We start from the raw sequence: 13,597 nt of genomic DNA, 5'->3' as shown, positions 1-13,597 counted from the left end.
GGCTGGTTTCCCGCCACACGGGCTGCAGCTCAGATCCCCACGTGCCAGCGTCTTCGGAAAACGGGCGGAGGCCCTGGAGGACACGTTCTTGCTTTGCTGACCAAAGACAGGCCTGAAGAGGCCCCGGGGGCAAAGAAACTCTCGCCCTCTCCCTCCTGCCCCTCTCCTGCGGGCCAGGTGACCCTCCACCTCACCAGCCCTCCCTCACCTCCCCCACCCTGCCCCTATCATCCTTCCATCAACCCCCCGCATCCCTCTCACCCCCCATCATCCCTCCTACACCCCCTCACCCTCCCCTCCCCTCCCTCCCAGCTCCTAACACCTTCCCTCCTCCCTCTGCCAAAGGAAGGAGCTGGGCACTCTGGCTTCCCTGTTTGTGCCCAAATCCCTCCCCCCTTCTCCCCTCCCCCTTGCAGCCTGGTTCCCAGCCCCCCCTGCCCCGGTTCCCAGCAAGCCGGGTGCCAAACCCTGTAGATTTTCAGTCGTGTCTCATGGGACCCAGACCCTCCTTCACACTGGGGTTCCCTGCCTTTCCCTGCCTGGCTGTCTCCTGGGCGCGGGCAGCTCTCCCAGGGCCCCTTCCCTCTGCCCCAGGTGCCCCACGCGTTCCACGTGGACCAACACTGTAGTCACAGCTGATTCAGACCTGCCTTGCCAGGCCCCCTTCCTGCCGGACAGTCCCCTCCGTGATCAGCCACCCACCCCCTCTGAGGTTCCTCCTCCCCCTTAACGTCCCTCCCCAGGCGCCCTTCGCGGGCCCACCACCTTCTATGCACCCACCTGGCCTTCTCCCTCACTCCTCTGCAGTTCCTTCAAGGCTGGGTTCCGGGAGACCCCCACCATGCCCTTCTGCTCCCCCCCCACCATGCCCTTCTGCTCCCCCCCCACCATGCCCTTCTGCCCCCCCCCCCATGCCCTTCTGCTCCCCCCCCCATAGAGCCCATAACTCCCTTCCGCCCCCACTTTGAGTCCCTGGCTTTGTCCTGCCCTGACCACAGGGAAATGGGAACACTCTACCTCTTGCCTTGTCTCTCCCACGCCCAAGGAGCTTCCCATGTCTGGGCTCACGTGATACAGGCGGGACACCGGGGACCCGGGAATACACACTGAGGTTGTATTTATTTAACAGATACCCCTGGAGCGCCTACTCTGTGCCCACCATTGCCTGAAGCAGCTTACGTGTCTTAACTCAGCCCTCTGTGCAACCCCATGAGGTGGTACTGTTATTATCCCCATTGTACAGAGTAGGAAATTGAGGCACAGAGAGGTCGAGGCACTGGCCTGTGGTCACACAGTGGGTAGGTCGTCTGGGACTAAGGCTTTGCCTGAGGGATTCTAAGAGGCCCAATTCAGCCAGGCTTTGAAGGGTGAGTCCTCATCTTTCCCACAGGGTGGGGAGGGCACAAGACTATGCCCAGGTTCGCTACTGGAGCCTGGAGTGGGGGGAGTTGTATATTTAACTGATGGCCTCCTTAGAGGTATGGGTGTGTCCCATCCTAGAGTTATCCTTTCAAAGGGCAGCGTGAGTGGGTAGCTTTTCCAGGGTTGAAGGCGGAGGTTTTCGCCATCGCTAAAGTAAATCCTGGGCCAGTCTGCTGCTCACCGCTGTGTAACCTTGGCCATACACCTCTGACCTCTCTGAGCCTCGGTTTACTCATCAGGGCAATGGGGACTTTGACAGTAGAGTTAAATGAGCCAGGACCTAATGTGGATTTGTGCCTATGCTTGGCAGATTACAAGTACTCAATAAATGACAGTCCCCTTCTCCCCCACTCCCTGGTCATGACAGAGTCTGGAATGAGTTCTTGCTGGGCTGCACTGAGCTCAGTTCTCCCAGACGGAGGCGGGTGTTGGATGGTGGGTAGGAAATTCCGTCCTGACCCCTGGCCTCGGGGGCCCTCTACTGGAAAGTGTGGGGATTGCCCGGAGATCTGGGCTCCTGCACGTGACCCCGCTGGGAGAAGGGCCACCTGAGTGGGAGCAGACCGGCTCCTGCCTGTGGGGACCCCCCAGCCTGACGGGGCACAGACAAGGACCCAGACCACCGTGAGACAGGCAGTGCGGGGACCCTCGTTCCTGTTTGGGACTGAGTGCTGCTTCCCGAGTGCCCCAAAAGTTAACCTTCGCGTCCCCATCCTGAAGACCCACCCATCCAGCTGCCCTTCCTAGGTTTGGTCCAGTACGGCGGCCAGCCTACCCCTCCAGGGTTCCAGCGTGTGACCTGGCCCCTCGGAGCCTCAGTTTCCCCACCTGGATTGACCGGCTCTGTCTCCCCTGCACCCAGATTTATCGGCCTGCCCCTGAGCCGGTGGCTGGGTGTGCGAGATCAGGCCAGGAGGCCAGCAAAGTCAAATGCCACTCTGGAGAAATACTTCCTCACAGAGGGGTGTAAACCCAAGGAGGTGAGAGCCCCCTGACGTCCCCCCCCCCCCCATCGGCCTGCACGGCTGCCTTGCGGATGGGGCCCCAGGGGTTGGGATGACGCCCAGTCGTCAACAGGGAAAGCCCAGTGCCCCTCTCCCCACCCCACCGGCCATCCCGGCTGCCCAGTGGGCACATCCTGGGACGGAGGTGGGGAGACCAGGTCTCTGCTGAGCTGGTGAGGAACAGAAGGCTGGACTGCTCTGGGGGAGACCCGAGCAGGCCTGTGACCTCCCCTGTGCCCATCCGGTGGGTGTGGCTCAGGGCCTTGGGATTCTTCCTCCCTTGTCCACCTCCCTCTGAAGGTAGGGGTGGGAGGCAAGGTCTCAACTGCCTCCCTGGGGTGGGGATAAGACCTGAGTGTTCCAGGAAAACCTCTAGGAGGGGGCTGCCCCAGCCCCCGGCCCTTTTTTTAGTCCCAGCCCCGTCAGCCACCTGCCTGTCCTGTGAGCAGGACTGCTTTTTATATGGCCTCTTTGGGGGGACCCCACGCTGTGAACCCCCCTACTCCCCGCGTGCATAGGTAGACAGGCCCACAGGCAAGGCCTGGGGCAGCAGGGGAGGGGGGGTCGCAGCTGGGTCTCACCTGTCCTGGGACAGGGGCAGGAGGGCCACCTCTGTGACCCCTGCCGCCCCTCCCCAGCCCCAGATGGCCTTCCTCGCTGCCCAGTGTGGCCTCACGCTGCAACAGACCCGGCGCTGGTTCCGGAGACGCCGGAACCAAGACCGGCCCTGCCTGACCAAGAAGTTCTGTGAGGCCAGGTAAGCCCGGGGTGGGGCTGCGGGGGGAGGGGGGGCTGGGGTGCCGGGGAGGGGTCTGCTCCCCTGGCGGCTGCCTCATGGGCTCCCTCGCCATCTGCAGCTGGAGGTTTCTCTTCTACCTGTGCTCCTTCTTCGGTGGCCTCTCCGTCCTCTACCACGTGAGTGCACCTGCCCGTTTCCCTGCCCCCCACCCCCATCGACCCCACAAGCACCTGCTGTGCCCAGGGCCTGGACTGGGGGCCGTGGAGGGGTTCGGGCAGAGGAGGGAAGTGCGCAAAGGCACAGAGAAGGGGAGAGGGCTGGGAGGGGTCCTGGCAGATCACTCAGGTGGCTGCTGAGGACACGCTGTGCGCGGGGAGCTGGGGGTGTGCAGCCGACAGCCCTCGGTCTAGAGTGAGAGCAGCCCAGGGGAGGGCGCACCTGGGGAGTAGAGGGCTGGGCTCTGACCTTTGGGCAGCTTCAGACTCCCGGGTCCCTGCAGGAGTCATGGCTGTGGACACCGGTGATGTGCTGGGACAATTACCCAGATCAGGTGAGTGGTGGGCGGGGCTCCCAGGCCAGTGGGAGGGCGGGGGGTGGTCAGAGCCCCTGTAGCCACAGGCGGGAGAGCCAAACCTGGACATCACGCGACACCCCTGAGGGCCACAGTATTTCCGCCTCCCCTGTGGAGTGGGTAGGGGCCAGAAGCCAGGAACCCTGGAGCAGGAGCCGCCACAGACCCTCTGCCCTTGACTGCCCCCACCTTCCCCAGTCATTTGGATCCAGAGGTCCTGGTTTTGAGTGAACAGGGAGGCCCCTGCCCCATGGAAGCCTCGACTCCCCACGGCTAACCTTGCCCCGCCCCGCCCCGCCCCGCCGCAGCCCCTGAAACCGGGCCTGTACTATTGGTACCTCCTGGAGCTGAGTTTCTACATCTCACTGCTGATCACGCTGCACTTGGATGTCAAGCGCAAGGTGAGGCCCAGAATCTGACTGGGCAGTGATGCCCTGGGGGAGTTGTGACCCAGTCTCCAACCGGAGGGATGGCCTCACCCCACACCCGGAAACCCCCTGGTGGCCTCAGGCCGGAGGCCCAGAGTCCACGAGGTACAGATGCTCCCAGCCCTGTGGAGGGGGGGCCCTGCCACCAACCTCCTCCCTGCTGTGACCCACCATCTCCCGCAGGATTTCAAGGAGCAGGTGGCACACCACTTCGTGACCATCACCCTGATCGTCTTCTCCTACAGCGCAAACCTGCTGCGCATCGGCTCTCTGGTGCTGCTGCTGCACGATGCCTCGGACTACCTCCTGGAGGTGGGCCTGGCCCCGCCCCGCCCTCTTCCCGCCTTCCTGGGAGATGAGGCCACGCCCCATGAGGCCACGCCCCCTCCTGGGTTCCTGGGACCTGAAGTTCCTCCCGCTCCCAGAAACACACACTTTACCTTTCTTTTTACATTTTTTTTATTTAAAAAAAATTTTTTTTTAATGTTTATTTTTGAGACAGAATACGACTGGGTTAGGGGCAGAGAGGGGGGGAGACACAGAATCCAAAGCAGGCTCCAGGCTCTGAGCTGTCAGCACAAAGTCTCGAGCTGTGAGATCGTGACCCGAGCCAAAGTCGGATGCTTAACCGACTGAGCCACCCAGGCGCCCCAATTTTTTTTTTTTTTATTTTTACATTTACATCCAAGTTAGTTAGCATATGGTGCAACAGTAATTTCAGGAGTAGATTCCTTAGTGCCCATTTAGCCCATCCCCCTCCCACAACCCCTCCAGTAACCCTCTGTTTGTTCTCCATATTTAAGAGTCTCTTACCTTTTGTCCCCCTCCCTGTTTTTATATTATTTTTGCTTGTCTTCCCTTGTGTTCATCTGCTCTGTGTCTTAAAGTCCTCATATGAGTGAGGTCCTATATTTGTCTTTCTCTAATTTCGCTTAGCCTAATACCCTCTAGTTCCATCCATGTAGTTGCAAATGGCAAGATCTCATTCCTTTTGATTGCCGAGTAATACTCCATTGTGTATATATACCGCATCTTCTCTATCCATTCATCTGTCAATGGACATATGGGCTCTTTCCATACTTTGGCGATTGTTGATAGCGCTGTTGTAAACATTGGGTTGCATGTGTCCCTTCAAAACAGCACACCTGTGTCCCTTGGACAAATGCCTAGTAGTGCAATTGCTGGGTCGTAGGGTAGTTCTACTTTTAATTTTTTGAGGAACCTCCAGACTGTTTTCCAGAGTGGCTGCACCAGCCTGCATTCCCACCAGCAGTGCAAAAGAGATCCTTTCTCTTTGCATCCTCACCAACATCTGTTGTTGCCTGAGTTATTCACGTTAGCCATTCTGACGGGTGTGAGGTGGTATCTCATTGTGGTTTTGATTTGTATTTCCCTGATGACGAGTGATGTTGAGCATTTTTTCATGTGTCGGTTGGCCATCTGGATGTCTTCTTTGGAGAAGTGTCTCTTCAGGTCTTTTGCCCATTTCTTCACTGGATTACTTGTTTTTTGGGTGTTGAGTTTCATAAGTTCTTTATAGATTTTGGATCCTAACCCTTTATCTGATATGTTGTTTGCAGATATCTTCTCCCATTCTGTCGGTTGCCTTTTAGTTTTGCTGATTGTTTCCTTCACTGTGCAGAAGCTTTTTATTTTGACGAGGTCCCAGTAGTTCATTTTTGCTTTTGTTTCCCTTGCCTCCAGAGACGTGTTGACTAAGAAGTTGCTGTGGCTGAGGTCAAAGATGTTTTTGCCTGCTTTCTCCTCGAGAATTTTGATGGCTTCCTGTCTTAGATTTAGGTCTTTCATCCATCTTGAGTTTATTTTTGGATATGGTGTAAGAAAGTGGTCCAGGCTCATTTTTCTGCATGCTGTTGTCCAGTTTTCCCATCACCACTTGCTGAAGAGACTGTCTTTATTCCATTGGATATTCCTTCCTGCTTTGTTAAAGATTAGTTGCCCATACGTTTGTGGGTCCATTTCTGGGTTCTCTATTCTGTCCCATTGATCTGAGTGTCTGTTTTTGTGCCAGTGCCGTACTGTCTTCATGATTACAGCTTGAAGTCCGGGATTGTGATGCCTCCAGCTTTGGTTTTCTTTTTCTGGATTGCTTTGGCTATTCGGGGTCTTTTCTGGTTCCATACACATTTTAGGATTGTCCTAGCTCTGTGAAGAATGCTGGTGTTATTTTGATAGGTATTGCATTGAGTATGTAGATTGCTTTGGGTAGTATTGACATTTTAACAATATTTGTTCTTCCTATCCAAGAGCATGGAATATTTTTCCATTTTTTTGTGTTGTCTTCAATTTCTTTCATAAACTTTCTATAGTTTTCATTGTATAGCTTTTTCACCTCTTTGGTTAGATTTATTCCTGGGTATTTTACGTTTTTTGTGCAATGGTAAATGGGACCAATTCCTTGATTTCTCTTTCTGTTGCTTCATTATTGGTGTATAGGAATGCAACCGATTTCTGTGCATTGATTTTATATCCTGCGACTTTGCTGAACTCATGGATCAGTTCTAGCAGTTTTTTGGTGGAATCTTTTGGGTTTTCCATATAGAGTACCACGTCATCTGCAAAGAGTGAAAGTTTGACCTCCTCCTGGCCAATTTGGATGCCTTTTATTTCTTTGTGTTGTCTGATTGCTGAGGCTAAGACTTCCAATACTATGTTGAATTAACAGTGGTGAGATTGGACATCCCTGCCTTGTTCCTGACTTTAGCGGGGAAGCTCTCGGTTTTTCCCCATTGAGGAGGATATTAGCGTTGGGTCTTTCATATATGGCTTTTATGATCTCGAGGTATGATCCTTCTATCCCCACCTTCTTGAGGGTTTTTATGAAGAAAGATGCTGTATTTTGTCAAATTCTTTCTCTGCATCTATTGAGAGGATCATGTGGTTCTTGCACTTTCTTTTATTGATGTGATGAATCACACTGATTGTTTTGTGGATATTGAACCAGCCCTGCATCCCAGGTATAATTACTGCTTGGTCGTGGTGAATAATTCTTTGAATGTATTGTTGGATCCGGTTGGCCAGTATCTTGAGGATTTTTGCATCCGTGTCATCAGGGAAACTGGTCTATAGTTCTCCTTTTTAGTGGGGTCTTTGTCTGGTTTTGGAATCAAGGTAATGCTGGCTTCATAGAAAGAGTTTGGAAGTTCTCCTTCCATTTTTATTTTTTGGAACAGCTTCAAGAGAATAGGTGTTAACTCTTCCTTAAATGTTTGGTAGAATTCCTCTGGAAAGCCATCTGGCCCTGGACTCTGTTTTTGGGGGAGATTTTTGATTACTAATTCGATTTCCATACTGGCTATGGGTCTGTTCAAATTTTCTATTTCTTCCTGTTTCAGTTTTGGTAGTGTATATGTTTCTAGGAATTTCTCCATTTCTTCCAGATTGCCCATTTTATTGGCGTATAATTGCTCATAATATTCTCTTATTGTTTTTATTTCTGCTGTGTTGGTTGTGCTCTCTCCTCTTTCATTCTTGATTTTATTTATTTGGGTCCTTTCCTTTTTGATCAAACTGGCTAGGGGTTTATCAGTTTTGTTAATTCTTTCCAAGAACCAGCTCCTAGTTTCATTGATCTGTTCTGTTTGTTTGGGTTTTTTTTGTTTTGATAGCATTGATTTCTGCTCTAACCTTTATTATTTCCTGTCTTCTGCCGGTTTGGGGGTTTATTTGCTGTTCTTTTTCCAGCTCTTTAAGGTGTTAAGGTTAGCTTGTGTATCTGAGACCTTCCTTCCTTCTTTAGGAAGGCCTGGATTTCTATATACTTCCCTCTTATGACCGCCTTTGCTGCGTCCCAGAGGTTTTGGGCTGGTTCTGGGCATTTTCATTGGCTTCCGTGTTTTTAAGTTCCTCTTTAACTTTTTGGTTAGCCCATTCATTCTTTAGTAGGATGGTCTTTAATCTCCAAGTATTTGTTATCTTTCCACATTTTCTCTTGTGGTTGATTTTGAGTTTCATACCATTGTGGTCTGAAAATATGCACGGCATGATCTCGGTCTTTTTGTACTTGTTGAGGGCTGATTTGTGTCCCAGTATGTGATCTATTCTGGAGAACGTTCCATGTGCACTGGAGAGGAATGTATATTCTGCTGCTTTAGGATGAAACGTTCTGAGTATATCTGTTAAGTCCATCTGGTCCAGTGTGTCATTCAAAGCCTTTGTTTCCTTGTTGGTTTTTTGATTAAATGATCTGTCCGTTGCTGTCAGTGGGGTGTTGAAGCCCCCCACTATTATGGTATTATTATCAATGAGTTTTATGTTTGTGATTAATTGATTTATATATCTGGGTGTTCCACATTTGGCACATAAATGTTTACAATTGTTATGTATTCTTGGCGGATACACCCCTTAATTATGATATAATGCCCTTCTTCATCTTTTGTTACAGTCTTTAAAGTCTAGATTGTCTAAGTATGGCTACTCCGGCTTTCTTTTGGCGACCGTTAGCATGATAGATGGTTCTCCGTCCCCTTACTTTCAATCTGAAGGTGTCTTTAGGTCTAAAGTGGGTCTCTTGTAAACAGCATATAGATGGATCTTGTTTTCTTATCCATTCTGTTACCCTCTGTCTTGTGATTGGATCATTGAGTCCATTGTCGTTTAGAGTGAGTACTGAAAGATGTGAATCTGTTGCCATCGTGTTGCCTCCAGAGTTAGTCTTTGTTGCTTTCGGTCCTTTTTTTTTCTCTCGTCTTTTCTCCCCTCAGAGGCCCCCTTAAAATTTCTTGCAGGGCTCGTTTAGTGGTTGCAAACTCCTTTAGTTTTTGTTTGTCTGGGAAGCTCTCTGTCTCCTCCTATTTTTGAATGACAGCCTTGCTGGATAAAGGATTCTTGGCTGCACCCACTTTAGCTTTCTAGACAGTTCCCGGAGAGGAGGCCCCGCCCTTTCCCCTCCCCACCTACTTCCCCTGTGCCCACCATTGTGGTGGCACCATTGTGCCCACCCTGTGCCTGAGTCCGATTCTCTCCGTTGCCCCCCTCCCAGGCCTGTAAGATATTCAATTACACGCGTTGGCGGAAAGCCTGCGATACCCTCTTCATCATCTTCTCCTTGGTCTTCTTCTACACTCGCCTCGTGCTCTTCCCTACGCAGTGAGTCTGCCCTCGTGCCGGTTGAGGAGAGGGGAGTGCCTGAGATCCAGGCCTGCCTCACCCTCGGTTCCCTCACCCAGGGAGCTGGGGGTGTTGGCCTGGAGGCTTTCAGGAGAGGGCCAGGAACGGTGTCCCTGGGACTGGACACAGCATATGCAAAGGCCCAGTGGCAGGAGAGACAGAAAACTGGGCGCGGTCATTCTCCCATGTGCCCAGAACATGGAGTAGGGGGCAGGGTTGGGCACCTGCTCACTAAAGTCTTTCCCCAGTCTATTTGCTGAGCCTCTCCTGGCAGAGGGAACAACATGAAGATCTCTGCTCACGTGGAGCTGACACTGGGGGTGGGCAGGGGAATAGAAGAAATAAAGCAAACAGGTAAAATATAAAGCCTGAGGGAGTGATGTGCTAAAGAGAAAATGAGGTCAGGAAGGCACAGGAAGTGTATAGGTAGCTGGAATTAGGGTGGTCACTGACGAGATTCGGAGAGACTGGAGGGAGAGAAGCACACTGATCGTAGGGGAAGAGTGGTCCAGGCACGGCATGTGCAAAGGCCCTAGGGCAGGACCAGGCCTGGTGTGTTGGAGGTACAGCGAGGAGACCCGTGTGGCTGGAGCTGAGTGAACAAGGCAGGAGGGGACAGGGCAGGTGGCACAGGATCTTGGAGGTCACGGGGAGGACTTGGGCTTTTACCCCAATGAGCAGAGAGCCCTGGAGGGCTGTGGGTGGGAGAGGGACAGACCTGACTCAGGCTCACAGGCGCCCCCTGGCAGCTGCTGGGGACCGGCCGGTGGGAGACCTGAGCAGGAGCTGGGGGGGGGGGGGGGTGCCTGGAGGGTCCGGTGCAGGTGACAGAGGTGGGTGGGCCCACGGTCCCCCGAGGGTCATAAAATGGGAATGAGCTCAGAGCTGTTGCTTGAGGAGCAGGAGCTGAGCTTTGGGTGGGCCGGTTCGAGGGACCTGTGGGGTCCCCGGAAGTGTCCTGGAGGAGGCAGTGGGTGCACCAGCCTGGGGCTCCAGAGAGAGAGCTCCCCGTCCGGAGTTTGCAGCTCGTGGGCCTGAATGGCCGGCGGGAGAGCTGTGCGTTCTCACAGCTTAACACAACCGGGCGAGAAGGGGCACTTAAATGCCCGGAGGGCCTAGGTATCACTCGGGGGGGCAGTGGGGAGCCACGGAAGGTTCTGGAGCCAAGAAGGTCGCCCAAGACCGAGCGGTCCCCAGGGCCGGGGGGAGGGGGGTGGTGCCCGGTGCCTGGTGAAGCCCCACCTCTCCCCCCTCCTCACCTGCCGCAGGATCCTCTACACCACATACTACGAGTCCATTGCCAGCTCGGGCCCCTTCTTCGGCTACTACTTCTTCAACGGCCTTCTCATGATGCTGCAGCTGCTGCACGTGTTCTGGTCCTGCCTCATCCTCCGCATGATCTACAGCTTTACGAAGAAAGGCCAGGTAGGGCCGGGCAGGGGGGGCCGCTCGCGGGCGCCTCCCCGGAGCCCCGTCCTCACGCCCCGCCCCTCTTCCCCCCAGATGGAGAAGGACGTCCGCAGCGACGTGGAGGAGGCCGACTCGAGCGATGGGGACGTGGTCCAGGAGTCCCTGCCCCTGAAGAACGGGGCGGCCCCCACCGACGGTCCTCGGAGCCGGGCGCCCGGGCGGCTGGCCAACGGGCACGCGCCAGCCACATAGCCAGCCGAAGACCGGCCTCGCGGGCCTGCTCCCGGGGCCCTGTGGCTTGGATTTGTGGGGCGGCAGGACCGGAGGCCCCGGGCGGCTCTGGAGACAGGGAGGGACCTCCCGCAGGGGCAGGGGCAGGGGCAGGGGCAGGGCTGATGATCTGTCTCCAGCCCCCTCTCTCTGCCCACCCTTCCCTTCCCTTGGGCAACTGGACAGAGCTGGGGAGGGCGGGCGGAAGCCCGCTGGAGCCACCTCCAGGCTGAAAGGGGTCCAATAAAACTTGAACGGAGCCAAGTTCTCTGAGCGCGCTTGTGTCCGTGTTCTAGCTCCTCATCCATCCCTGGAGGCCCCAAGGGGACTCTAATTACAGACCGTACCGATGAGACCCTCTCGGCCACCCCAAGACACGCGCCCACCCCCAGGGGACTCCGCAAGCGGCACAGGGAGACCCCCCACCCCAGGCGACTCAATCCCTGGTACCCAGCCCTGTAGGTAAGCCATCACCTTCCAGCACCGCGCGGCCTTCGGCCAACTCCACCCCCAGCTTACAGGTGGGAAGGTACGAGGCCCACACAAGTCAGAGGCGGGGCAGAGGGCAGGCTCCTTCAGGTCTCCACAGCCCCTGCTCAACGTTGGCAGACTCCCTGGAGAAGGTGAGATAGGGCCCAGGGGGAGAGCTCCCGTGGGACAAGCCAAGGGAGTATCCATCCACAGCTCCAGAAATCCGGCCACAAGGCCCCAGGCAGGCCCAGAGGAGCTGCCTCCAGGGGCGTGGGGGGGGGGGGGGGGCGGGGATGGGAAGACGTTCCAGAACGAGTCGGGGGATGGGAAGATGGGAAGATCTGGAGAGGAGAGGGAGCCAAGAACAAGAGGGGAAGCAGGGGCTACGGGATGGGACTGTGAAAGAAGAAATGGTAAAGACAAGCAGTGTCAATTTCACCTCCTGCTTTTCAAACATCCGGGAAGAGAGCTGATCCGGAGGAGGAGGAGGGAGGAAGAGGACCAGCAGGTGGCCCACAGGAAGGGTGCAAATGGCCTTGATGCAAGGGAAGACACGTTCAAGTTCAGGCTCAATCTCACTCAGCCTACACCAGGGGCAAAGGAAAAAACTACAATGAATTCCTTTCTCACCAGCTCTCCCGGCACAATGTCAGCATCCTCTGTTGGGATTTGCAGGGAAAATGGACCGGTCCCAGTGCGCCCCCTGTGGAGGGGAATCTGGCAGGAATTAGAAGTACAAATGCCTTTCCTCTTTATCCCTAGAGACACCCCCAGAGGTTCCTAGTACACTTACAAATCGGTAAGAAAGGACAACCAATCTGAAAACAAAAAATAGGACCAGAAGACATGGACGTTTATAGCAAAGAAAACACTCAAGGCCAAGACTCAGTCTCAATAATAATAATCAAGGACTTAACAAAGCAAGACTAGACTAGCAGATACCATCTAAGACCCATTCCATTGGCTAAAAAAAATAAACTGGACAAAGAAAGCATGAGAGAAGATGGGGATCAATAATCTGATCTATTACAGTGGGAGCATAAATTAGCACAATTGTTCTGGAACACGATTCACCATCTTGTAAAATCGTTAATTGTTCTACAAAGTTCAAAAGCAACACAAACACAACAGTGTACTGTTTAGGCATGAACATCAATCTGGTATAACTGTTTCTTTAGTAAACAGCATACAAACAAAGTCAGAATAGTGATGTTACCTTTGATCTTGGGAGGCTGGAAGATGGGATTCAGGTACATAGACATACCATCAACCGTTCTAGCCTTCAGAGTTATGAGGTGTGGTGCAGATACTCATATTAATAAATGTAACTTAAGGGGCGCCTGGGTGGCTCAGTCGGTTAAGCATCCGACTTCGGCTTAGGTCACGATCTCGCGGTTTGTGGGTTCGAGCCCCGCGTCGGGCTCTGTGCTGACCGCTCAGAGCCTGGAGCCTGCTTCGGATTCTGTATCTCCCTCTCTCTCTGCCCTTCCCACTCCCCTGCTCATGCTCTGTCTCTCTCTCTCTCAAAAATAAACATTTAGAAAATTAATTTAAAAAAAAAGGTAGGCAATGGACTCTGACATTTTTCCAAAGAAGATACCAAAGAAAAGAAGGAAAAAAAAAAAGATATACAAACAGCAACAAGCATGTGAAAATGTTTCAGCCTTGTCCTAGGGAAACGTAAATCAAACCCACAAGATATTACTTCACAGCCATAAGGATGGATAGAGCAAAAAACAAAACAAAAAAACAATGTTGGTAAAGATGTTGCAACACTTGAACGACCCCTGTATTTGCTGGTAGGGATGCAAAATGGTTAATCAATGTGGGACCCAGTTCGGCAATTCCTCAAAAATTTAAGCAGAATTACCATACGACCCGGCAATTTCACTCCTGGATATATACCCTCAAAGATCTGGAAACAGATAAACAAATACTCGTGCAGGAAAGTTCACAGGAGCACCATTCACAACAGCCAAAAGACGGAAACAACCTAAATGTCCATCAGTGGGTAGATGGGTAAATAAATTGTTGTATATCCATACCAAGAAATATTATTCCACCTGGAAAAGGAAATACCGATTCAGGCTATGACGTGGATGGACCTCAAAAACATTACACTACGCAAAGGAAGCCAGACAGAAAAGGTCAC

General features: G+C 53.2%; 1 protein-coding gene across 3 annotated transcripts in view; it reads left to right on the top strand.

Annotated features, from left to right (window-relative positions):
- Positions 1–11,248, top strand: part of CERS4 (ceramide synthase 4) — a 34,809-nt gene extending 23,561 nt beyond the window's left edge. For 2 of the 3 annotated variants that reach the window (XM_060630064.3, XM_060630065.3), the window contains exons 3-11: positions 2,285–2,402; positions 3,065–3,183; positions 3,284–3,341; positions 3,665–3,715; positions 4,045–4,137; positions 4,348–4,476; positions 9,167–9,273; positions 10,563–10,719; positions 10,798–11,248. In XM_060630064.3, the coding sequence (XP_060486047.2) occupies positions 2,285–2,402; positions 3,065–3,183; positions 3,284–3,341; positions 3,665–3,715; positions 4,045–4,137; positions 4,348–4,476; positions 9,167–9,273; positions 10,563–10,719; positions 10,798–10,956 (991 nt within the window). In that variant the 3' untranslated portion in view covers positions 10,957–11,248. The remainder of the gene's footprint in view (positions 1–2,284; positions 2,403–3,064; positions 3,184–3,283; positions 3,342–3,664; positions 3,716–4,044; positions 4,138–4,347; positions 4,477–9,166; positions 9,274–10,562; positions 10,720–10,797) is intronic. The other variant, XM_060630066.3, reaches the window with a different exon arrangement.
- Positions 11,249–13,597: the final 2,349 nt, after the last annotated feature.

Source organism: Panthera onca, chromosome A2, assembly GCF_046562875.1.
Source record: "Panthera onca isolate mPanOnc1 chromosome A2, mPanOnc1 haplotype 2, whole genome shotgun sequence".
Taxonomy (NCBI): domain Eukaryota; kingdom Metazoa; phylum Chordata; class Mammalia; order Carnivora; family Felidae; genus Panthera; species Panthera onca.
The sequence above is the reverse complement of the archived record's forward strand: the minus strand, read 5'-3'. Positions and strand labels throughout refer to the sequence as shown.